The sequence below is a fragment of the Castor canadensis genome, chromosome 11 (assembly GCF_047511655.1).
Source record: "Castor canadensis chromosome 11, mCasCan1.hap1v2, whole genome shotgun sequence".
NCBI classification, from domain to species: domain Eukaryota; kingdom Metazoa; phylum Chordata; class Mammalia; order Rodentia; family Castoridae; genus Castor; species Castor canadensis.
The window spans coordinates 59,297,530-59,310,245 of record NC_133396.1 but is presented as its reverse complement, the minus strand read 5'-3'; the positions used below and the strand labels follow the sequence as shown (position 1 = coordinate 59,310,245).

The following is a 12,716-nucleotide window of genomic DNA, read 5'->3' as shown; positions in this document are numbered from 1 at the left end:
TTATATTTTAATTAGACCTTATTATATATACTCTTTTGCAGCTATCTTTATTAATATATTACGAATACCCACAAAATTAAACGTCTTTTAATTTACAGTGTCACTAAGGTTCAACAATCTCCTGTTGATTTATTTTTTTGGATAAAGTCTAGATTAGAATTGCTGGATTAAAAGGGTACACTTTTTACAGCTTTTGTGATATTCTGCTAACCAGCTATAGGATATTTGAAAACTGTTTACATTAAAGAATGGAAGAAAGGGAAGTGGTTGATTTATTATATGAAGTGTCTGATAAGGAAGTAACATCATCTGTGGTTCTGAAAAACTTTGGAATTGTCTGTGCTTTAAAAGATAAGTTCTGGGGTATGAAAAATATTAAGGGAGAAATATTCCTGGAGGAAAGTTTGGCAGTGGACCCATGGTGCATAGATGTTGGCAGCAGACACTGAAGGGCACATGATTAGGTGGGGTGGCGGGAGACAGGAGCAAAGGAAGTGGGTGTGTCCTAGAGAACAGACAGAGTGACCACTGTCTCTGTCATTTGTCTGGGTATTCAGTTCCATATGTGATCGAGCTTCATGCAACATCGGCTTATATTTCAAACTCTGGGAAGGGCTACTTTGTCCTATGCCGGTGCCAAGCATTTCTTATGAATGGGACCACTCAGTAGGTGCCTATCTAATGAATGAGAAGGCAGAATCATTAATGACAATATAATGAACCAGGATGTCCTCTCCAGAATGCTGCAGACACTGAGAGCTTTTCGACTTTGAATCTCTTTGCATATTTGTAAGATGCCAACATCAGAACATAAAAAGGATTTCTATTGAAAATAACAAATCTGTATTGGAAAACAATCTATTGTTACGTTGTGTGCTTCAAATGATGGATCAGTGCTGCATGTCAGAGTCCTTTGCTACTTAACAGACACAAGATTCCAAACACACAGCTTCTTGATCTTGAGAATACAAAATATAACTCTTCTAAGAACTAGCACAGGTACCTGAATATGTGCTTGCATTTTTTTCTTTTCATTTTGGAGGATCTGGTTTCTCTCTTCTTCTTCTTCCACCCTGGACTCCAGGTCATGCAGAATCTCTTCCAGTTCCTGCTTTTTGGCAGCGAGTCTTGCTCTCATCTCTTCTGCTTCGGCAAAGAGCTCAGTCTCTGCTTGTAGTTGTTCTGCAAGGATATTCTTCTCTTCTAAAAGCTGCAAACACAACACAGGGCCTAGTACTTGACTTGTTCCCAGTGCACTCACCAGAGACGTTCACTGCAATTTCAGTGGTCAGCAACCATCACCAAAGGAACTGGGAGTCAAAAAAGATGTAACAACACTGGCAAAACTTTCTAATATACATTTGGCTATAATAAAGTAAGCTAGATGAAAATATTTTTGGTTGTTAATAAATGTTAAATTCATGCCATTTAAAGAATTACAGTTCTTCCTGCCCCTTAAGTTACAAAGGGGCACACATACAGGAGAGGAAAAATATTCCTGTACATGGTGACCATCAAAACCTATCCAGCACCAAGTGATATTCTTGGCCTGTATCATTATTATTTTGGCCTTGAACACTGCAATTTTGTTATTGTTATCCACAAATATGACCCAGTCTCTGCTTTGACCATGAACAACAGCCCACAGAAGAAACTGATTCAAGGCCCTGTCGCTAGAGAAGAGGCGGCAGGGCCTTGAGCTTGACCGTCTCATCTTTTTACTTCCATTCCTCTGATGAACAGTCACAGTAAGTGACAGCACTGGAAGCTGCGTATAACACAGGTGTTACCTCAACCTTGACAGCAAACACCACGGACAAAGAATGGGAAAGGCAAAGATGGAGGAGGTAAGGTTGATTTTAATTAATATAACCCTAAAATGCAAGGCAGAACATAACCTGTTAACTCTGTTCTGAAAATGTGTCTGCTTTGGATATGAGTGAGAATACCTCCCATAAAGTAAGATGATATGGTAGGGCTGGTTATTTATTATAACTAGTATGTAAGCTTGTTCTCCATCCATCCACACTTGACCCGGGCAGTGGGAGTGGAAGTGGTTCACACACCTGTTGGTGCTTTCTCTCCATTTCCTCGAGCTCCCCTTCCACCTTGGTCTGCTTCTCCTTCACCTTCAACAGTTCTTCATCTTTGGCCTGAAGTTCTTCCTCTTGGCGAGTCACTTGTAGCAGAGGCTTCACCTGTGACCGAATGAAACAACTTACATCACTTCTCTCCTGTGCCTCTCACTGATGGGCCCCTACTGTGCATGAGGGTATTTAGAAAGACCTCGACCCCACGCACCTTTGTGAAGACCCGCCACCACTGCCAGTGCCGCAACTTCAGGTACGCGGCACAGTTCCGCTGCAAGACCTTTAAGGCACTAAGCTGCTGCTGCTTCTTGGCAAAGGCCCTGAAGAACAGGTAAGAAAGACGATGTGAAGAAAACCATGTGTTAATGGCTGTTCACAAGACGACTTTCTGAAGGCTAGCATTCCTATGTGGCTAACAATGAGTGGGTCCTCCATCAGTCCTTGCCGGCTCAAAGCCATCCACCTCGCTGGCCAGCCTGGCCCGCCTCAAGCACCTGTCACCAACTGGTGGACCTGTGACCTGCGTGCACCCCACATATCCTCCTCTGCCTGAATGACCATCTATTATTTTCCTGAGACAGTGAAGATGGCATGAGGGAAGGTCCCTTATTTTCCCTTTGCTAGCATGTAGTCCCTCCCTCCCTCCTGTATTCCAGCCCTTTATCCCTGAGGGTTGGCCTCAGAGGCTTCCTTAGGACTCCTCTCTCTAATTCCTTTGTTTTATATTTTGGCCCCTCATGTGTCCTGTAGATATTCAGAATATTCACTTGTTGACTTAGATGTCTCTCCTACCAAAATGCAGTTTCCATGAAGACGGGCTGCTTGCCTCACATTCTCACATCCCTGGCACAGACACTGCTCAGCACACACACATCCTTGGGAGGCAATGGATTTAGAACTAGACACTTACTTTCTGGCTAGGTAACCCCTGCAGACAGCCTGGAAGAAGATAATGATGTCGGTGATTTTTAAATCTCTTTCTTCCTCTAAGTGTGCCAAAACTCCAGCTCTGAAAAATATCTTGCTCTGTCCAATTCTATACAAGTTTGGGTCCAATTCTAAAGCCCGGATCTAAGAGAGAAACACTCCGTTGATTTTTTGCTACAGGAAAGATTATATAGTCGACAAACAGAAAAATCAAGAAAAACTTACCATTCGTTCACAGGCCTGTTTGCCATCCATGAAGCCTTTAGGAATGGCATTTGGAGTTAGGATCTCATATCTGTAAGAGAATAAGAAAAAAAAAAAAACTAGAAATTTGTGAACATTTTATACAGCAACTCTGAATTTTGCTCTAACAGCCAATAAAGCAATACACAAAATACAAAAAGGAATGAAGAAATAAATGGGGCAGGTGATACCTGAGGTTTTTTGCTGCACTGTTAGGGACAGAACCCAGAGCCTTGCAGTTAGGCAAGCACTTTACCACTGAGCTCTATCTCTAGCCCTCTATTTCTTACAAAAAGAAGCAAAGTAAAAACAAGGTTAATTCTCCCAGATCAAAGCATAGGCTTAGGAGGTTGTTTGTGGTGGAAAAGAATCAAAAGCTGGTATTCTAAGACCTTCATTTTTCTTTTATTTCCCACAAAATGCTCACACCTTTCAGATGCAGAAAATCTGGCTCTTTTGTACTTTAAGCCACAGTTGATTTATAGGCATTTATTAGCTATAATAATAAATTATAGCTAATGTATTATAAATTATATATTATAGCTAATATATATAATTTATATATATAAAATATATATAAAAGGTTGTAAGAGCAATTTCTATGATCTCTTTTTCAGAACAACAGACAAACTCAGGACAACATGGCATTGGCCTGAATGTACATGTGCTCACTGAGCTGTACATTTAAAATGTGTGTACCTCAATGGATATAATGACATCTCCCTCAACCAGAAAACCTAGCAGAAAGACGTCTATATTAAAAGATGAATGTGGCTATTAATCTGGTAACCCAGGTATCAATGATATCCCCTTCTCCTCCTGTCAATAAGAAGTAGGGTCATAATAGCAGCTTTCCTGATGACATAAGAGGATTATAGTCACTTCGAGTTGATTCTATCTGGAACAGTGGGGGAAGGGCAGAGGGCCTGGCCTTTCTTTGACTTTGAAGTCTATTTATTTCATGTACCAAAACCAATGTGTCATATTTCAAAATCTGGTTTCCAGAAGAAAAAAAGGGAAAAAAGTGACCAAATTAATAATCAAGGAAAATTATCAAATAAAATCTAAAGTAACTATTTCTCATTATATGTTTATATCAATTTCTATTGCACAATGATCAATTTCTTCCCCTCCCCGCCTTTTTCTTAAGCTATCCATTTCCTTCTCTATTCTAGTTGAAGGACTGTCATTGTGTGCCACACACAATATATACTGGGAAAAAACACACTTATTTATTGAAAAAAGATGGAAAATACCCCCAAATGTTTTCAGGAATCATTCCTGGATGATTTTTATCTTCTTTTCACTTCTCTTGTATTTCAAATTTTCTTGAACAAACCAATGTATGTTCATTTAAGAAATCTGTTTTTAAAACATGTACAACTTCCAGGTTAAACTATCTGAATGAAAACTGTGGGTTTCTTGCTTTCTGTATTCATCTCCCAGGCCCCTTCAGGCTCCTCTAGGAACAGCACTCATGGCAGTTCCTAGCACACTGCCTTTCTCTATGGTAGTCTCTCAATTTTCCCTCCAAGGTAATAAGGACTGTTTTCCCTTTGCTATAGAAAAAACTGAAACCTTCCAGGGAGCAAGGAAAAAAAGTTTCCTCATTGTATCACCATTTTCATTCATATTAAGACAAGTCTTGATACACATATAAAAAGGTGAAAGTTGGCAATACCTCTGTCTGAATTCCTGGAAAACGATCCGGTTGGGGAAACCCTGGCGGCAGATCCTGATCCCCTCCAGGACACCGTTACACCGCAGCTGATCTAGCACGAGATGCGGATCCAGTTTTCCAGCCTAATCAAGCAAACAGTTTTCTAGTTTAATCTCCGTAACCTGACCCCAGTCAACTTTAAACACTAGCATACGCTTTGCCTCCCACGCACCCGCTTCTCGTGGTTTGGAATGATGCAGCGAACGAAGTTCGGGTTGGTGTTTCGGAGAGTTGCCATCAGTTTAGTGAGAGACTCTTTGTAGAGTTGCCCAACGGTACGGAACATGCCCTTCTTGGTTTTATATGCAGAGCCAAAAGCTGTCTCGGTCATCCCAGTGACTTGATCCAGACCCACAATGCGGTCCACTGGTGAGAAGAAGAGAGAAAAGGAGTATGAGCCAGATCTGAGTCTTCGAAGGGAAGGAGAAGACACAGTGACAGTGCAGCAGCACAAGCTTTGTGAACAAATGAGAAGAGGTGCTATATAGGTAAGGCAGTCAGCATATTCAGACACTGCACAAGCCGTGGAGCCAACAGCCACACACTTATATGGCAGGATATCGCAGTGCTTCGACAGATCCCAGCTACCCATACCCACAGGTGCCTTCCGCTGTGCTAGGCTCAGGAATTCATTGTCTGTGGCAACATTCTGCCTCTTAGATTTGCAATTATTTAGTAAATACACAAACGGATCATGTCAAAAGACTCAAATTAGGAAATGGCTCATAAAATAGATAAAAAATATGTCACTGTACAAATTCACTTGATGAATATGCTTAGGACTAGTGACCAGAGTTATCTCTTATGAGTCATTAGATTTTTTGGAATGAATGCAGGAAGATGTATAGTGTAAATTTCAGTAAGAGTTAGACACTGAAGGGCAAAACCAGAAAACAAGGACTCTTCTGAAAAGAGTGGTGCCTAAGCCTCCATTGTGGACCATGGGTGAACTTTACAATCCCCCAAGTGTTGCTCTTTTGACATTACCACGCAGACCTAACACTTGTAATGATGAGACTGAAAGCAGTGCATGAGCAATCAGCATGTCCATGCATACTGTGCTTGTGGTCTCACTGGAAAAACTACACGAGTGTAACACATTGCAAATATCTGCAAACAATCAGAACAGGAACTGACCTGCCCTTACTAACGCCCATTTCAACCCTGACAGCCACTTCAGACCTTTCATTTGACTCCTGTGACAGCAGCACGTGGGGGCCTGGCACTGGATGAAGGGCTTTATGTGCAAAATCTTGGTATATTCTCCATTTCCAACAAGGTTTTTACAGAGGAGGAAGCTGTCACTCTGGGGGTAATGTACATGCTGTTAGTCAGGGCTGAAATGGAGGTTAGAGAAGGATCGGGAACAACTGGGTAGTTCCCATGCCCATGCACGCAAACTGTTCCCAGCAAAGCCACCCGACTGAGGGCAGGGGTCAAAGCTACTCTGAGGGTTTGTGCACTGTAGCCTGTCTACCATATACCTCCAAGAACCCATTCTTTCCTGTGTCTTCAGCCTTTCCCTCTTCATTACTCCAGCAGAAAACAGTACTAAACTCCATCTCTGTGTGTCCCATAAAGATGGAGGATGCACTTCCCTGACTGTGCATCCGCCAACTTCCTTCTGCCACCTGAGCCCAGCATCTTTCTAGAGTCCCCACCAGTGTGCAGCCAACTGCCCTCGAGCCCATTCCTCCTGCCCTGCCGGGTCCAACCCAGGCAATGATCACCCACTAAACCAACAGATGCCAACCAGTGCTCATTTAACTTGACCCTGGCACGTTCACTGTTGAGCATTACAGCAACATTACAAAAATTCTCTCCACTCTGGCTTTTAAAAATGAACCCGTTTCTCCAGTACCCTCCTGCTCCTTTAGTCTTGTGATCTGTGATGACTTCTCTCCCACTTTTCTGCACGTCGTGCCACTCTCTAGGGACCAAAACTCAACTCACTCAAAGTCCTTTTAGAATATGGCAAGATGCGAGCAGACACAGGCCTTGTTTTTCTCATGTCATATTCTCAGCCAAGTGATCCCACTTCTGACTCTAACAACATATACCTGACCACCCAGCACCAGATCCAAGATGCTCTCCCATCACAAAGTTGCCTCTGTGTACTACAAGTTCTTGTGAAATGCCCAGCCTGTCTGCTTTTACTCAACACTGCATCCCTGTTCCCAGCAGGACGTCTGGCACTAACATACTTAATACATATATGTTAGTGAATACATTTCAATTACAACTAGCAAGAAATGAATTGAAAGAAAACAGGATGCTATGAGCCAGTGAGGGGAGACCATTCCAGATGGTAGAAATAGCAGAGTAGACATCCAAGGGCAGGAAGGTCAGTGCCAAGGAAGCATCATGAAGGAGGAGAGCATGACGCTCCTCTGCTATGGACAGGATGGCTTGGTCCAGGGGCTGGACAGGAGTGGAGGTGGGGAAACCAGAGAGGGACTGCCACAAGAGACCAGGCTCCCCAAGAGACAGTGGCAGATGGAACGAGTGTGATCACAGAGGAGAAGGACACAGAGGGAAGATTCAAGGCATATTTTGGTGGGAGGATCCACTTTCTTTTATGATGAAATTGACATGGAAAGACAGATATTTCCAGAATAACTCTAGGATTCTGGCTTGAGCAATTGAGTGGCTGATGGGTGAGATCATGGGTTAGATGGGGAGAGAAGTGGGTTTGTGGCTGGAAAGACAGGACCCAAAACTCTGTACGTCTGGGAGGCCTGTGAGATGTGGAGGTGGAGGAAAGATGTCAGGGAGACAAGCTGAATTTGGCTGTCTGCTTCTAAGAAGAAAGTCTGAGCAGGAAAGGGAAACTTGGGAGTTGCCAACTTATAGGTGGCATTAGGAATTACCTAATTTAGGTGAGCTACCTAAAGGGAAAACAGGAAGAGATGGGGGTCTGGGATCAATCCCCAGGGAGCACAGTAGAAGAGGAGAAGCTGGGCAAGGAGAAGGAGAATGGCCAAGAAGAGGGGGACAGATATGATCAACCTGAGCCCAGTCTATACCCCATCTCCCAGCCTGTTCCTCCTGGGCAAATGTGACCAGTGATCACTTCAGTTGGACATCCAAGTGACTTGATTTTTCTTTCACATCCCTGCTGTTCTCCCAAACTGGTAAAGCCGCACTTCCAACTGTGTTCACTCCATCCCTGCCTGGCTACTGCCCTAGCTAGGCCTTTCCTTCTAACCTGGATTCTGCAGCTGTCCTAAGCTGGCTCCTTCCTCTGGCCTCATGCCCCATCTCATCTGGTACACACTTTTCTTTCATGTACACCTTTTGTCCCAGTGTAATAATGACAGTCATTTGCAAAAGACAAAACTAAGCCTTAAACTCCTGGAATTTCTCCCACTGCCTGTCACTTATAGTCCAAATATCAGCCCAGTCATGTGGCACAGTGATGAACTCAACCTGGAGAGGCAGAAGCACTTGCCACCCTGGGCTGTGTGATCTGCAGGCAGGTTCCCCAACATGCCTCAGTTTCCTCATCTGTGAAATGGAGTCAAGGAGATCTACTTCACAGGATGGTAAGGCATCTGAAACACATTCAAGTGTTTGCTGCTGACACCTCTCTCACCACTTTGCCACACTGTCCCCTTCACTCTAAGTGGACAGACTGGCTGCACTTTCCCAAAGGCACAATGACTTCACACTCCATCCTTTCTGCCTACCCTCTCCAGTCATTTTGACAAACTCTTTAGCACTTGCAAATCTCCATTCCTTTACCTAAATACCTCTGTGAAGTCTTCCTAGGCTCTTGTCCCCACCATGCTGGAAGGCTGCACAGGTCATTCCCTCCACAGAGCTTTAAATTCCAGGCCAGATGCCTGGGGCACACCTCCATATGCTCTGTGCGCTTTCCTGCTCCACTGGGCCTCCTGGGGGGGTGGGGGGGAGGGAGAGTAGGAGCATCTCCCCAGAATCCCACACAACACCAAGGGCCCTGAGAGCTGTTGTCAGGGTCTCTCTGACCCTGACCACCAGCTCAGCTGATTGCAATTGTCCCCTCCCCCGAGCCAGTGCTGGCCAGACCACTGTGGGCATCCAGTAGCTATTTAACAAATGGCACCAGGGGAACACAGTTGACCAGAAGAACAAATTACCACCACCACAAGAGGGAAAGCCACGTTTGCTTTGCAGATCCTGTCCACTGGCTTTGCGCTAGGTCAGGGCAAGGGCTGCTCTTAAACTCCACATGCTACAGTGTCTGGTAATCAAAACTAATAATCACAAACTTGACCATCAACTTTGATTTTAATAAGGGAAAGCCAAAGCTAGATATTGGGATTTAAAAAAAAATGCTTTGGACTTTTAGTTCTTTTTAAATTTTTTAATACAAAAATTTAAGCTCAAGGTTAGAGCCTACCAATGAGCAAAACTATCTTTCAAGTAAAAGAGAACACGTGGAGAAATTAATGAAATGATTTGCACCACAGTGATAATGTAATTTCACTTAAAAAAAAATCAAGACCCAGAAAAATTTAAATTTTAGAAGAGTATTTTCTTATGGAAATTGTTAGAACAGGAAGCAGAGAAAGACAGAAAATGCAGAGACAAAGTCTAGCAGCAACCTGAAGTGAACTGTGCTGTTCTGTTGGGACCTACGGTGGACCCTGGGCCTCAGTATCTCATGGCTGAGATCCCAGTGTAAAGATAGATGGGTGAGGTTACTGGCCCACCAGGCTCTTCTCCCTGAGGTGCCAAGAAAGCCTGGTTAGGGCTGTGGTGGGCATTTAAATTCATTATTTGGGTCCCCAGAAACATGCAAAGAATTAAAAGTATTTCCACTAACAATTTAGTATTTTACAAAAATTTACTTATAAGTCAGACATTAGATGGGTTCCATCTTCACAATTTAAGAGAAAAAATGGAGTTTGTAATCTATCTCTTCATAAAAAAACTGCCATCAATAGTTTTTATAAGAAATGATATTGTCGCAAAGGAACTAATGCTGAAACTTTAAAGCAACAGAGGCTAATAGAAGAAGGGGACTAGGAACTAGAGAAAAGGTTAGTTCGAGAAGAATCAACTTAGAAAGTAACACATATGTACATGGAAGCAAAACTAGGAATCTCCCTGTATAGCTATCCTTACCTCAACTAGCAAAAACCCCTGGTCCTCCTCATTAATGTTTATATTCTCTCTTCAACAAAATTAGAGATGAGGGCAAAACAGTAAATCTGTTTGGAAGCGAGGAGGGGAGGGGGAATAATGACCCAATCATTGTATGCACATATGAATAAAGGAAATAAAAAAAAATGATATTGTTTAGTGCCAGAGTTCCCAACTGGCCCTTCTTGAGTGGGGCGGAGGGGGAACACTCAATCTAAGAGACAAGGATGAACATGAGGTTTTTATGTTTTTAAAATTTGGCCAAAACATGAGAGCCACTAAACTTTTTAAGTATTTAAGCCAGATCTTCAAAACTCACTCTAGTTATTATAGCTAGAAGCCAAAATAAGGAAGCCATCGCTTCATTGTTAATTTTAATGGGTGGCCAGTGATGGTTAAGAATTACCCCACACTGCCTAGCAAGGGCCGCCAGCACAGGGCCTTGTGCAGAGCAGCTCACAGGTAGGTCCTCAGTGCCCCCTCAACGAGTTAACACTATTCTCTTCCATCACAGACAAAAATGTTAATAGTTGAGAACAGATTGGGAAACATTTAACTGCATGAATTCCTACACAATGTTAACATCAAACAGTTAATCTCCATAAGATCTACACAATAACCACAAATCTACACCATTCCATAACTGCTGCTAGAAGCAATCTGTTGCAGTAATTGCTTTAGCATATTTGGAAATTTTCAGAAAGATTCCAGGCAGTTCAGAGGTTGACCAGAGGATGTGATTTAAGAGAAAGCAATCTTTCTTATCCCAAGCTGAGTGTGAATGCTGTCTCTCTTCCCTTGCCCATCCCTTCTGGAAGCCCCTCCCCACCACAGGGCTGTGACTTGCGCTGCTACTCTTGCCTCTGCTGGGTCAGGTCCACGTCTGACTCATGCTGAAACTGGTGGGCCGTGACTGCCTATCAGCTGAGCCTGAGGCATAAAAGTGGACTTGCATTAAAATTAAATAAAGCTAAGGAAACAAACATTTATTGAGTATCTCTACATCTCATAATTGCAGTAGTTACAACCCTCCAACCACAACTACTCAGCACTTCCCTGTGCCAGGTGCAGGCTCTCGATGACCTGTCCCCATTTGACCTAAGCAAGTCCAGTTGCAGTACCCAAATGCTACTTCTCCTAGGGTTTTCAACTATTGGTAAGACTCAATATATAAAGTAGAAAACAACAGATTGCAGCAACAAAAAGCTTTTGTCCACTGAAATGATGACAGTTTAACTAAGCACACAAATGTGTCTGACCCAAACCACAGATCTTAAAATGGGACTTTAGACAGTGATTGTGACCAATGGACATAATCTGTAAAGACACTTGATGCCTACTGCCATTTTATTAGTCACACTGCTTTATTCTAAGTGGAGCTTTCTTTAATGTCTTTTTTGCTTTATTTTTTTGAGACAGGACCTTGCAAACTTGTGATCCCCATCTTAGCCTACTGAGTGCTGGGATTATAGCTGTGCACCACCACGCCTGGCTCCTTTAATGTCTTCTCACCTGTGTCTTGGAATTACAGATAATGTACTACCATACCTGGCTCCTTTAATGTCATTTTTTTTTCATATGTGCATACATTGTTTCCTTTAACATCTTATTGGACAGAAGAAGAAAGAAAAAAAGACAGGTTTAAAGCTTTTGAAGACAGAACATCTCCACTGCTATGTTTTAAGCATCACTAAAGTAAAAACTTTTCCCTTGACTTAAGGCAAGAAGGTAGGTAAGAATCCAGTGGGAATCACAGGATGCAGGGAGACCCAGAAGAGCTTGGGGCACTGGGACATCCTGAGTTGGGAATCAGCCCCTCCTTGGTGATTCTTAGTCTGAAGTTAATTGCTGCCACAGTGTTTCACGAGGGCTTCTATGCAAGTCTGAAAAGAGGTGGGGGGGATCTCTCTACCAACAATTAAAACATGCTTCCTGGCACTTCTCACATTTTCTCTTATTTTTTCTCTCATGGTACCCTTCCAGATCTGTCCCCTGCAATGAAGCACAGATGGGAATTCAAAGAGCTAAAACAGCCTCACTCTGAGAAGGAATAGCAGGGATAGGCCAGCATTAGGGCAGATGACAGGGAACCACCTCCAGCCTGGTTTGGGTCTGGTCTAGAGCCATTAATAATTCCCTATTATCTTAGATCCTGGTGCCCAAAGGCACTGTCACTTTGAGGTTATGGTCCTTTTGTTTTGTTTTGTTTTGTTTTGCAGTACTGGGGTTTGAATTCAGGGCCTTCACCACCAGCCCTTTTTTTGTGATGGGTTTTTTCGAGATAGGGTCTCACGAACTATTTGTCTGGGCTGGCTTCGAACTGCGATCTTCCTGATCTCTGCCTCCTAGGATTACAGCCGTGAGCCACCGGCACCCGGCAAGGTTATGGTCCTTCTTTGCTAATTCACTGTGCTTGCATTCTCCCCATCTAGTTTATCTCTGTGAAAGAAAGTAGTCCTTGAGATGACAGCAGGAACTGTGGGAGTCCATATTCTACTGTGAAGAATCCCCTTTTCCCTGGCTCCTTTTTCTTTGCACTTGTCCTTTCATGCTTTGTAGGCTTCTCTTTACCCCATCTCTCTTATTTTTTATCCTCAAAAGCTTCC

General features: G+C 43.1%; 1 protein-coding gene across 5 annotated transcripts in view; it reads right to left on the bottom strand.

Annotated features, from left to right (window-relative positions):
* Myh10 (myosin heavy chain 10) overlaps nucleotides 1-12,716 on the bottom strand; it is a 145,225-nt gene that overhangs the window by 34,090 nt on the left and 98,419 nt on the right. For all 5 annotated transcript variants that reach the window (XM_074046880.1, XM_074046881.1, XM_074046878.1 and 2 more), the window contains 7 exons: nucleotides 5,153-5,346; nucleotides 4,942-5,063; nucleotides 3,243-3,312; nucleotides 3,001-3,161; nucleotides 2,302-2,410; nucleotides 2,067-2,198; nucleotides 1,004-1,210 (listed from right to left, as the gene is read on the bottom strand). In XM_074046880.1, coding sequence (XP_073902981.1) covers nucleotides 1,004-1,210; nucleotides 2,067-2,198; nucleotides 2,302-2,410; nucleotides 3,001-3,161; nucleotides 3,243-3,312; nucleotides 4,942-5,063; nucleotides 5,153-5,346 — 995 coding nt within the window. The remainder of the gene's footprint in view (nucleotides 1-1,003; nucleotides 1,211-2,066; nucleotides 2,199-2,301; nucleotides 2,411-3,000; nucleotides 3,162-3,242; nucleotides 3,313-4,941; nucleotides 5,064-5,152; nucleotides 5,347-12,716) is intronic.